The sequence below is a fragment of the Camarhynchus parvulus genome, chromosome 10 (genome assembly GCF_901933205.1).
Source record: "Camarhynchus parvulus chromosome 10, STF_HiC, whole genome shotgun sequence".
Lineage (NCBI taxonomy): Eukaryota > Metazoa > Chordata > Aves > Passeriformes > Thraupidae > Camarhynchus > Camarhynchus parvulus.
The window spans coordinates 17,137,026-17,149,945 of NC_044580.1; the positions used below are offsets into that span (position 1 = coordinate 17,137,026).

Below are 12,920 nucleotides of genomic sequence, written 5' to 3' on the forward strand. Positions count from 1 at the left end.
GTGAGGTCAACAGTGCCCAGCCCATTATCAAACCTCCCAAAAGTGCTTTGAACAAAGATCTCAGGGTAGAAGCCAAGGAGATCAGGCTGTCCTGCCTACCTGCCAGCCAAGGCCAGCAAAGCTTCCATGGTACTTCAGGGATAGGCACCAGCTGAGCACCCCAGACTCCATCTCCTTCCCACCTTGCAGCTTTTGCTGATTGCTACTTGCTGCAGTGGAGTGCAAATTATGTGTCTGTTTTCTGGATAGCTGTGATGATTCTCCTTTGCTTTTAGTTTGAGAATAAATCCTGCATTGGCACCTGTCCACTTCCAGCCATGGGATAGCTCAGTTGCAAGAAAATAATTTCTCTGAAGAGCCATGGATAAATTTCAAAGCCTCCTACTATTGCAGCAAAGTTGGTAACTGGGATTTCTAACTTGCATGTTCTGATGAAACCCCCATAAGTGATCTCTGAGTTAAAGATTAGGTAGAATTCTATTTTCTTGTAATTTACATGTGCATCCTATTGATAAAAAAAGATATTTTTGTGTTGGCTAAAGATGCTCCCAGCCAGCACGACAGCACTACTGTTCAAAATTCTTTTAGTAAGTGCTGGACAAACAGCATATGCAATAAAACCTCTACTTTTCTACCATCTTAAAAAGAAAAATTCCTAGCAAAGGTGTATTTTTCCTTTCCCAAAATGACAGTTACAACAACTGGCATATCTCACCTTATTAGATTCTGCCATTAAAAAAGAAAATCCAAACATCTGTGGTCATTCTTTTGAATTATAACCATAAATTCTTTTGAGTCACAATAATAAATGAAAATCTTGATGTGGCTGAGAAAAATCAGGAGGGACAGACCCAGGTCTCTGAGCATTACAGGCACAACCTTGGAGAAGCTGTCAGTGATAAATCAGCTCCCCAAGAGACAGGAGTCCAAGAGCTGTCCTTCATTTCTAAGTCCCCTGTACAGTGGCAGTGACAGAGGTGGACTTCAGAACAACTCTGTGTTTGGTTTTGAAAAATTATTTTGTAGAAATAGGTACAAGGCATGTTGCCAGTCAAAAGGAAACCTCAGTCTAAACAGTGCATTCAGCTGGCCTGCTGAAGACAGCCAGCTGCACACAAGTGTATGTGATGTTTAGCATCATAAATTAAGGCTTTTGACCTCCTCTCCTGCAGAAAAATGGGGTCCATTTCCAGTTGGATCACCCTGGATCACAGGTGCTAAGAGCTGAACTGCTGGATCTCCTATGAGGCACTTTGAATGTTCCACTGTCTTTCCCACCAGGATGGCAGAACCTCTGTGACATTAAAGTTGGGGAATAAAAGAAATAGACCTGGTTCCTTCTGCTTGGTGCATGAGAACCTCTGTGCCATTAAAGTTGGGGAATAAAAGAAATAGACCTGGCTCTTTTTGCTTGGTGCATAGAACCTCTGTGCCATTAAAGTTGGGGAATAAAAGAAATAGACCTGGCTCTTTTTGTTTGGTGCATAGAACCTCTGTGACATTAAAGTTGGGGGAAAAAAGAAACAGGCCTGGTTCTTTTTGCTTGGTGCTTGAAAATTTGGCTTCCTTTCCACAGATAGGTTCCCTAAAAGGAAAGGATCTGTATTGTATCTCTGACAAGGCAAGTGAAACAGTAAAAGGACTTGAAGTTTATCCATGGCTTTTGATACCAAATTTCCCCATCTAATCCGACAAAATGAAGATAAAGGACCAACACCAAAGGATTTCACCGACACCCACTGACACTGCAAACAGCATTCAAGTATCTTACACGAGAAACACTTGGGAACAGCCTTTGCCTTTGCCATCACACATGTGGAAACCTTCTTACAATGACTATTGGTTACTAAGAAACAGAAAGGAGTTGGCAGGGGTTTAGTTCAGTTCACAGGGCTCCACAACATCATTTGCAATCACAGGACACAGAGGGACCAATCCTGCAACCAGAGGAGTCCCACGGGCAGAGCCAATGCTCAAGGCTGCAGCTGCAATTCCCCAAACAGATACCACTCCAAAATAATCAATGTCTTGATGTTTGAAATCTATTCTCCTTTGAAATAATAAATCAGCACACTGGACTCGGGGTCTTGGCTTTGACTTGGAATGCAGCCAGGTCATGGGTATTTGCCACTGAACTGTGCAATCATTTACACACCCAAACCTTGATCTTGTTATCACCAGAATATTGTGGATCTTTCTTTGCCCCAGCTTCCATCAAAGTTTTGCACATTTTTGCCTAACTGTCAATTTAAAATAAAAAGCCTTTTTTCTCCTTGAGAAATTCACAAGTTCACTTGTGATACCCAGACCTGGAGCTTTGCTTACTGCATGAAATTCAGTGGGTTCACCTGAGGACCTGATTCTGCAAAACAGCAGCGTGTGAACAGAAATGGATGGAAGCACACATAAAATGTAATTGACTTTCAAAATGAAATTAAAAATAAAACAAAACACCTAATAAACGGTTATGAGGTTATACTGGTAAAAACAATTATCTTCTAGATTATGCGAGATGGCTAAAGATGGAAACACTGCATTGACAAAGCAACTTTGACAGGTTTGTGTGTCTGAGATGATCAGCAGAGAATCTGAATGCTTGAACACTGCCCATGAGTCATCAGGAATCCTTTCTGATTAGTTTCCAGGGCTCTGGGGGTGAAAAGCTCCTGCAGAGTCCTGGCAGCCAGTTAAGGCTGAAGTTGCTCTGCTCCTACAGCCTTGTAAAGTCACCACCTCAAGCAGTTTGTGTAGCTGGAAACGGGTGCAACCTCCTGGCAGTGACCCAGAAATTCTGTATTTATCTGCACAAGATGTTTTGTAGACTCATTGGAAAAGATAAAAGATAGCTACTCTTCAGCAGCATGTAAGAAATCCATGAAAGCTGTATAAGCTGATACAGAAATGGAGAATAGATGGGGTTTTTTCAATGGAAATGAGGAACTTTTCCCACCACTTGCATCATATGTAAAAGGCTTGATGTAAGTGGGTGGAAGATAATTGGGACAAAAGACTCAAAGGCACTAATGCAGGAAACATTCAACAGGTTGGCCAAGCACACAGATGTACTCCAGAGAGACGTGGTGGCATGTGGGAAATCCTACCTGCATCTCACAGGAGGTGACAGATCCCAGCTGGCCCCACAGGTGAGGAGGAGGAGGGTGCAGAGGAAGAGGTCAGTGAACAAAATCAGAGCCTCAGACTTCAGAGCTGAGACGTGGACTAAAGGGAGCTGCTAAGCACTGCTGCTGCTTTAGCCACTAAACTGAACTGAAGTGAGTGCTGAGAGGGGATTTTCATGTGCATTGTGGAACTCAGCCCTGGAGCAGCACATTGAATGTATTTCTCCACACAGAAATGCCAGTTCTGTATTCACTGAATGGGAAATATTTTTTTTCTGGACAATTGCTTCCTCCTGGAGCAGCTTCCAAGTTCTGGACATGGCTTTCCCTCCCTTTGGCTAATAAGGATGTGTGATAACAGGGTTCTCAGAAGTGTAGTACAGAAACCCTGGAACAAAGACTAATTCAAACACCAAGCTGTACATACATTAATGTTTAACAAGAAATGGAAAAGTCTTATATCCTATACTGGATATTTTTGCTGGCAGGGAATCAGTAAAAATATTCAGAGGGGAGTGCACTGCTCTTTCCTTTAGCTGAGATATTCTGATTATAACATGAATCATCTACAACATGCAACATGCATCATTCTGAGACCTCAAAGATGGTGCTGAAATCCAACTTCCCTCCCACTGGGAAAGATTCTGTGATTTTGTCTCCTATTTAAAATCATCAGCATCAGTAGCACTCAGAATGAGAAACACAACTTTAGTCTGAATTTCAGGCAGAGGCAGTGGCTGGTATCTGGGTGAACGAGTAAGAAGCAGATCGGATATTACATCTGAAGTGAGTTGGGATTTGTTTGTGTTCCTTAGGAGCTCCCTAGAGCTGTTTTTGCTAGGTGACCCCAGTGCTATCCAAGAGGAAGAGCTGTCACTGCTACCCAACTCTCCTCCAGCATGTAGGAGAACCCCAGAGTGTTACTCACCCATGCCCTTGGTGTGGTTGAAGTCTCCTTTCACCACCTTGCAGGTTTTCCCATCTCCACTGCAGATCCCACAGCGATCCTCTTTGGCAGCTGAGCCAATGATCCCATCGCAGCCAATTTTCTAATGACAACAACCAGAGACCCCCATTACTTTGTTTGCAAGGTCAGAGCATCTCTAAACAATGAGGCCAAGGCTAAGATTGACATCTGATTGAAAACCTGAATGGGGAGAAAACATTCAACTCTTAATTAAACTTTTGAAATATCTGAAAAAAGACCTCATTAATCAGACGGCTCAAGATACCTGAAATGAAAGAGTAGTTCAGTGGAAGCAGGTCAGTTCCATATCTGGCCAATTTCTACCACAAGATTGCCTATGCAATTATGAAATTTTCCACATGCTTGCACTCTATGAAGAATCAACATTCAATTGAAAAATAAATTATAAAATCTAACAGTTTCACCTAAGGCTTCATTATAAATGGTGTTTTCATAATTTTCTATACATACCTATTTTTTTTCCCAATGAAACCTACAGTTCTGCTTCCACACAAGGGAAGAGTCACAATATTCTCCCTGTAGCTATGGGAATTATCACCATAATCTTCCTTATTCACAAAGCATTCACGGGTTAAGATGGTGAACATTCCACTCTTGTAGATCTTGAGGCTGACAACACTGTCATTAATCTACGTAAATGAATCTTGTACTCTGTCCATGTAAGACCCTCAAATTGATCAGCATTTCACTCTTAAAACATAAATTTCTACTGAAATAAGCCTTGTCATTATGCAAGTTATTAGCAGATATCGCACTATTAAAAATTAGTTTAAGATTTATTCTGCAGAAATAAACAGTTTCTTGGCAAATGAGTAGCAGGACTGTCACTAGTAAGACTTATTTGAATGAGGCTATTAGGTCTCTCCCTTCTTTGCCTTCCTGTGATGATGCCAGAGGAAAGTTGGAGAGATATCTTAGGGAACAATCAAAACAACAAACATTTTGAAAAATAGGGTAAGCAGGGAAATATTAAGAGAACTTGGGCTGTTTATCTGAGCCTGGCTGTGTGTAAGCAATTCAATTTGGATCAGAATTCCAACATTCCCCTTGTTTCAGAAGACCCTGGCCACTGCCTGAGTCCAGATGTATTTCAGGGATCAAAGATTGCCAGCGTTCCACTGTGTGCTGATGCAGAGCTTGTCTGGGTAGATCATGAGGGACAGACATGCTGAGAGAGGGTGATCATCCTAAACACATACCAGGGAAATGCTGCTCATTAACTGGCACAGCACCTACACTGGTGCACAGGAACAGCAGGAAAGAACTGTATAAATGTATAAATGGAAGTTAAAAGAAGGAGGAAGAAGATTGTGGAGTTTCTGGCAGTCGCAATTCTCAAGCCTAAACTTCTCGCCCATGTCCAACAAATAATTTTGGGATATTGAACGTGATTCTGCCCCCAGAACAGAAGGATGTCCCAGCAGTTCTCCTTCCAGGAAAATCAGGATGATTTATTAATGGGGTTGCTGAAAGGCAGCTGGAAATGAATGCCTGCCTGCCACCCTGCTGAGATACTGGAAAGGCTGTGTTTAATTTAAGGCTCTGGTGCTATCTTTTATTGTGCTGCATTGTTATTAGCACTATGTGAGCACACAGATGAATAAAGGGAACATAATGAGTGTTGAACCACACTTATTCCCAGAGCTACATGAGGAGTCTGTAGGCCTCTAACGGAGGCAGGGAAAGAATGGGGAGTTGGCAATCACATGCTTTGTATTTACGCTGGAGTTTCCCAGATAATGGAAACCAGTGGGAGCCAGCAAAGCTTGGGAAGCCTGGATCCCCCTCATCTGAGACTGAGGTTCAAGACAAGCCATTTCCTCATACCTTTACTTGCTCACTGACACCCTTCCACTTGAGAGGCCCTTGAGAGGCATGGAGAGAACCCACTGAATCCACAAATGTAACTCCCAATATCTTTGCTGGTTTTTACCTTTCATCTTCACCCCGTTCCCTGCGAGTGAAGGAACTGAGAATGGCCCTTGCACCCTCCTCTTCAATGGCACCATTGCTCCTATTCACAGGGCAAACTTTTCCCTCAATCCAGGCCCTGAGACTTAAGGCCCCCATCACGTTTGGGCCAGGAAATGGCTTCTTGCAAAGGAATATCTCTAAGAGAATAAAACACTTTTTTCCTTGGCTTCAAGATGAAAATTGGTGCATTCTTGCTACTTTATGGGGGAAAAATACCTTGGAAGCACTTTAGTGTTGTCTACATAAACATTAGAGCCTGTTCCCCTCTCCACAAGCGTTCCAATCATTTCCAAACTGAAAGTGCATTTAATAAGAGTACATTTAATAGCAGTACATAATGAAACAGCTTTGGGTAAGATTTGACAGTGGATTCCAAAAGCTGCAAAGTCATTTAGAAACACATTGCAGTGACCACCTTGGTCACTCTGATCCTTTGAGAACTCCCCACATGGAAAATACTCTTAAAACCACCACCATGGCCACTCTTAAAACAAGTGGATCAGAGGATCAAAGGGGAAGACAGGACTGGAAGGGCAGAACACAGTGGCTGTCACCTTTGTGGGTGCAAAGCATCTGCCAGCAGTCCTTGGGCTGTTAATTGAGAGATTCTCCAAGGTGTGAGAGCCCCTGAGACTCCAGCACTGGCTGGAGAAACCATCCAGTGGGTACATCAGCAGCTTCCCACTGACAATATGCTCCGTGTATTGTACTGCCCATCCCTTAACTACAGAGCTGTCCTCAGCCTGCAGAAAGCTTTCCAAAATGTGAAGCCTTAATTAACTATATGCAAAGGGAAAATCCCAAGTTTCACTGCTCAAAAGTCAAGTTTTCACAGTGCAGAAAGAATCCCTTAAAACCTAAATAGTTCAAGGGAGTTGTTTGATCTTTGCCATCTCTCATGTGCTTTGTGGTGCTTCCTGTCCACTCCAACCAATCAAGGTAAGGGGATTCATTAAATTTAGAAGCAGAAAAGGGAAGCTTTACATTCTGAAGAAAGAAAGACCCTGTAAATAACAATAACATCCCATGTGTTTTCTGACCCAAGAGTTATCCTGCAGATGAGCAGACTGAGCCCATGGACCAGCCCATCCAGCAATTGCTGGATACTTGCAGTTCCATCAGTCTTGAATGGACTGGTGAGAAGGGAAGTAGCTTTAAAACATGGGAATGCTGGCAAGAAACATGAAAATAAGTGTTTTAGGGCTTCAAGTCCTCAGCATGGACAGTCAGAAATGTGTCTACAAGTTTCCTGAAGCTCTTTCACCCAGGCAGTCTCCTGCTCTGACACCACATTTTGGAACTAGCCACTGACCTTTAAATTGGCAGGTAACTGCACGTTTGCTGAGCCAAAGGCCTGAAATTAATTCTCTTTAAGCTGATATCTCCATCCACCCTTCCTTCTCTCCCTCCCCCTTCTTCTCATTTTATAATTAAACATCTGAAAGTACTGCTTGTTGGGTGGTATTTCCAGCTTCAGTCATAGCTGGCTCCAGCATAGGAAAACTCTTCTCTTTTGAATACGTATCACTTGGATTCTTCTGTGTGAACTATTCTCTGTATTGCTTGGGTATTTTTTAATGATATTTTTATTTGTATTTTCAATGGCTGTGAAAGAGCTCAATTGATACAGCTTGTGAGGGTATGTTTTGCTACATAAACACAATTATTTTTGTTATATACACCCACTCTGTGCAAGAAATGACATTGTAGGCTCACAAAACTGTAATGCTTCCCATATGCTGAACTAACTGGCTGTCTCAATGGATCAAATATAAATATTGATGCATCATGTGCCACTTTACAAATTAATCATGTACAGAGCAGGCTGGTTATGACAGATTCATCTACACTGCCAATTCCGTCTGTCCTTAATATCCAATGCCATTGATACCTCCAGGGATGGACCACATGAAACAGGAATGTACAGATGTGAGCAAGTGACATTCAGATCTGAGGGGAAGAGAATTCTTATTTCATTGTTTTAAACACATCTGCCCCTGTGGAGGGTTGTGGGGGCTGTCAGGGCAGAGTGAGGTGAGTCTGGGTCCCTGAACAAGCAGTTCCTCTCTGAGTTACTCCAATTTCTGTTCCACAACAAGTTTTGTGCTAGGGGTTGGAGTCCCTGTAGGAGTTAGTTCAACAAATATCCTCCTGTCATTTCCCAAGCCTTCAGATTTTTTCTGAATCAGAGCAGCTCTGCTGGATCAGGAGTTAGACACATCCTATTTTAAATCAGCATTATCTCATCTGCATTAGATCTGCAATGTCATCTGCCATTGACTTTGTGCTTAGATCCCTCAGCAGCTCATGGGGGTGTTAGACACAATAATTCATGATTTTTCACATATAGATATTAAAGGCAATGTGTCAAAGCCTCTGTGTTCATGAGAGAACATGCAAATAATGCAAAGCTCTTTCCCATCCCAGGAACTCCTTTGCTTCTGTTCTATTACATGCTTTCCATGGGATAACATGGAAGAGAAATTGGGGGAAATAGCATGGGTTTTTTGTTTTCCATACCCCAATGCAAAGTACACCACAAACTAGTAGGATATCGACAAAGACTTTGTTTTGTCACTATGCCTTACTCACCAAAATCCATGATGCTCTTTTAAACCTCAGATTACATTGCTACAGATCCAGACATGAAAAAAAACCAAAAAGGCAATTATACAACAGGTTTCTGTAGTTCAGACAATCCTTCTGGATTTTGTGCACATGCACTAAATAATTTATCAAAGTTCAGTGCTAAGCCAAGTTGTTGTATGGAGACAAGCTACCCAGTCTGGAACATCTTGTACCACAGTTTGTAATGCAGGAATATGAATAATACATGGAAAATACTCAAGTGAGGAGACAAAGCCAGAACTCCAGGCATCAATCATATGCAAAAAGTGGGTACTAAGTATGTAAAAAACTGTTTGCCAGAAGCAGGTCCAGTAGACAGCTTCAATTTCTCCTCTGCCACCTGTGGCACTCTCCTGACACTCTGCCTTTCCAGTTTGCAGAAGCTATTTTTTTGGAAATCTGTCCATTTTCCAATTTGTGTTCCCCTTTCATAGAGTGTGACAATCACTTTCAGAAGAAAGCAATTCTGTAACAATTCTGTTGGGCCAGGACAGCCTAATATGTGGCTTATTCTCATTAAACACACTGTGGATTCACCAGCCAGTTGAAAGGAGGTGTGATATGACAAAACATTCATGAGAAAACTGCAGATAGAGCCAAAACATCTTCACCTCTTAAATTGTTAAATCACAGCAAAGACTGCCCTTGATCTCTAGCCCAGTTCTTGCTATACAGGAGGTCTCTCTTTTCACAGAGACCTTAAATTACATCCTGAAGCACAATCTGTAGTCCCCACTGGAAAGTTCTCATGCTGTCATGAGTCTCAGACTAATCCTCCTTTGAGAAAAGCCAACACAAGGTCATGTGCATCATACCAGTCAGCTGAGCAGCTTGTCTTCTCCTCACCTCTCTGCTCTGTGACATCTGACACTTTTTTTAGCTCCACTTCTGCCAGCAGTTTTGAATTAACCTCAGCAGCACAGAGCAAACCCCTGTAAGGGGTTAGAAAGTGCCCTACTCTCATGAGTGTTCTCTCATCAAACACACACCCTACAGGCCCAGGGAAGAACAAAACCCTCAGGGAATCCTCTCCCTCAGGAGAATCCTCTCCCTGAAAGCCATTTGTCACTTGAAGGGAAATAGGAGGAGATGAACCCAGTGTGAGGTGCAGGTTGCAGTGCCCTACCCCACCTTCCCCATGGCTGCAGTGCCCATGACAGGGAAAGCAAATTGCTGCAAAGCCTAAATGAGCACTCACCCTCCTCCTCCTCCAACACATCAGGCTGCTCTTTTTCTCCAGCCTGCTACAGATTTTCTGTCTCTGAAAAATCTCTGGGGAAAATAAATTCTCCTTTCTAGAAGACCATGTGCATTTTGGGGTGAAAAGGTCAAAGACCTGCATATGCTTTGAACAGGGGATCCAGTTTGCTCAGAGGATGGTAAGAAATGGTGCATTTGAAATATTCAGCCTCAAAACCAACTCAAATAAACAAGGAAAAAATAAATTAGGACTTTATGATTCATCTCAAAAACAAGGAGTATGGCTAGAAAAAGTCTAGGTGATTAAGGAACCCCCATGCTAAATTTAGGGCTGACTTTGCTCTTTGGTGCTTCTATGCATGATCAAACCAATAACCAACTTTACTCACTCCAGCTGCCTTCAGGTGTAAGCAATAAATACAGAGATGCTGCTGCTTTTGATGATTTTGTTTCAGGTATAGTGAGACTGACAGCAAAGGCTTCATTGACACCTTTTAGATTGGAGTTCAGCTTAAAAGAGAAACTGTAGTAACTTCACAAAGTACAACTGAAGGAAAATTCCCTTAGTGCCTAAATGTATTTGGGGCACTCTGAGGCTTCAGAGAATCTGTTCCTGCTTTCCTTCTCAAAACCCTCCTCTCCTTGCAACAGTTTTTTCTCTACATTCATTCATCATCCAAGAACGATTCACAAACTGCATTTAGGAGCATCTAGTGAAGGGAGAAGATCTATTATATTTCCTGGGCTAGATGTTCACAGGCAATGGTTACTGCTAATTTGTCTGTTGCACTGACAATGTGTCATTCCTGTCTTTGAGAGCCTCTAACTAGAAGGATTACATAAGAAAATAAATAACAGTAATACCACCCTCTGATTTCAGCACTTATTCTCTTCTCCAGACCCCCTGCAATGCTTATTGCCAGGCTTTGTGTGTGCTGGGTAAAGAAACAAGGAGAGGAGTAATTAAATGAATATGGCAATTAAATGGGTTTAATAGGCAGCTAGTTAGACAAGTATCTGTGGCAAATGGGGTACACAGGCACATATGGCAATTCTCAGCACTGCACTGCATATATGGCAGAGCAGTATTATAAATGAGTTCACAGGGCTTTCAAATCTGCTCGGCTTGAACTGATCATTTCACATTTTTTCTCAGCCAGATGCAAATGGACTGAATGTTCTGCAGCTGTCATCACCTCTCTGCACAGTTAAAGGCAGTTGCCCCCAACTCAGAGTGCAATTTGCTTTTCGTGATGTACCTCCAGTGCTCCGTGCTCATAAAGGAATTCATTTGGAGGGAGCTGGCTACTGATCCTCCCTGGATGAAAAAAAGGTGCCTTGCCATGATGTCTGATTTACCATTTGTGGCAGTTCTGAAGGCTTGGAGCAATAAAACTGGCCAGCCCAGAGTAATGGTCAATGGCACACAGCTGGAGGTGCACAGCTGGCCTGACTATAAAAGATTATTAATTGGTTTTTGTTTTAGCATTTTTCAGATATTGCCAAAAACTGGGAAAAATTAAGTAACTTGGGATGCACCATGAACCTGGCTCTATGTGCAAAGTACTTTGTATTATAAAGAACCAAACTAATACTGGCTCCCCAGACTGCTGCTATTCATATTCTTCATTGGAATAAATTAAAAAGAGTGAATTAAAAATGCCTCTTCAGCATCATTTGTCAAGAAACAGTGGGAAGTGTATCCTGCAGCAGTGCAAAATTCAATCCAAAGATTTTTCACTTCTCTCTTTGCATTGTTATTAGTAAAGCTGCTTTATGCCCCCAAAGCCTCTCTCACACCCAGGTGGGTATTGTGTTCAGTTATCTCCCTGCCTGGAAGGCTCAAAGCAATAAAAATTGGCATTTCTTAACCACTCACAGAAACCAGAAATAATGCCAAATTTGGTGTGCCCTGTGTCCCCAGGGCAAACCAGTGAAGCCAGTGGAAATAAAAGGTGATGCTAAAAAGCTGTTGTAGCGGATGCAGCGGGCTGGTTCATACCAGGAAGAGCAACTCCTACCACAGGATACACATCTAGATGAGGAGAAACTTAAAGGGAAGAACTGCCAGGAAGAATCCAGCCCTGGCAAGGCTGCTGTAGCCAAGTGAACTGTCATTCCCAGCACTGTGGTGCGTGCAGCACACTTTGAACACGTGCTCCATGATCAGGAGAGAGGAAACTCATGAAGACTCTGCCCTGTCAAACTGACAAATGACCTGAACCCATCATCAAGAGCACCCAATCCAAACAACTTCCTGTCTTTTATCATCTTTAAATACACATCTCCCTCCCCTTGTCCAAACATTAAATCTCCACCTTATATGGGTTTACACAACTCCACTACATTTTTGAGGAACCTGAAGCACCAGCTCTAAGAGCTGCCCTCCTTAGCATTCAATGTATTACAAACTCTCTCAGCAAACCATGAAGTTTTATTACTTCCCACAACTCATTTTGGGTGTGTGTGTAATTCGGTTAGACAGAAATAAACACTGCAATGGTTATGGGCCACCACTCTAAGGAAAAGAGAATTCAATCTGAAGACTCTGGCTCATGTAGCTGCAGGAGCCCAGGAGCCACTGGTACTGAAAGGCTTTCTCAGAATTTCTAAGAAGGAACCAGGTTGACCCAAAAGCATCATGATTCTGGCAAGATAATGCTTGTAACAGGCTAGTGACAATTTGTAAGCTGATTTGCAGCTTCAGTGCTTTTATCAGTGATTCCTCTAATAGCCAAAAAAGAGCAGTTAAGTAGGCCAGACTTCCCCACACAGAAGTCCCTTCCCACCCGAGCCATGCATGCACACAAGCAAATGTGATTTTTGAGCATTCCCAGCTGTTCAGGAACAATATCATACCTCAGCCATTCAGTACAATTCTTAGACCAGTAACAGAGCCATGGAGCACTTGTAGTGAGCCCTATAAAACAGGGCAGTCCCCTCCCCTCAGGGACAGCCTCCCAGCCCCAACACAGTGCTGCCCAGGCTGCACCTACCACCAGAAACAGAAC

At 42.6% G+C, this 12,920-nt stretch overlaps 1 protein-coding gene across 2 annotated transcripts in view; it reads right to left on the bottom strand.

The window, feature by feature from the left end:
• Window positions 1-12,920, bottom strand: part of ADAMTS17 (ADAM metallopeptidase with thrombospondin type 1 motif 17) — a 154,312-nt gene that overhangs the window by 48,814 nt on the left and 92,578 nt on the right. Inside the window, exons 15-16 of one of the 2 annotated variants that reach the window (XM_030954968.1) lie at window positions 4,048-4,168; window positions 1,772-1,846 (exon numbers count right to left, since the gene is read on the bottom strand). In XM_030954968.1, the coding sequence (XP_030810828.1) occupies window positions 1,772-1,846; window positions 4,048-4,168 (196 nt within the window). The remainder of the gene's footprint in view (window positions 1-1,771; window positions 1,847-4,047; window positions 4,169-12,920) is intronic. The other variant, XM_030954969.1, reaches the window with a different exon arrangement.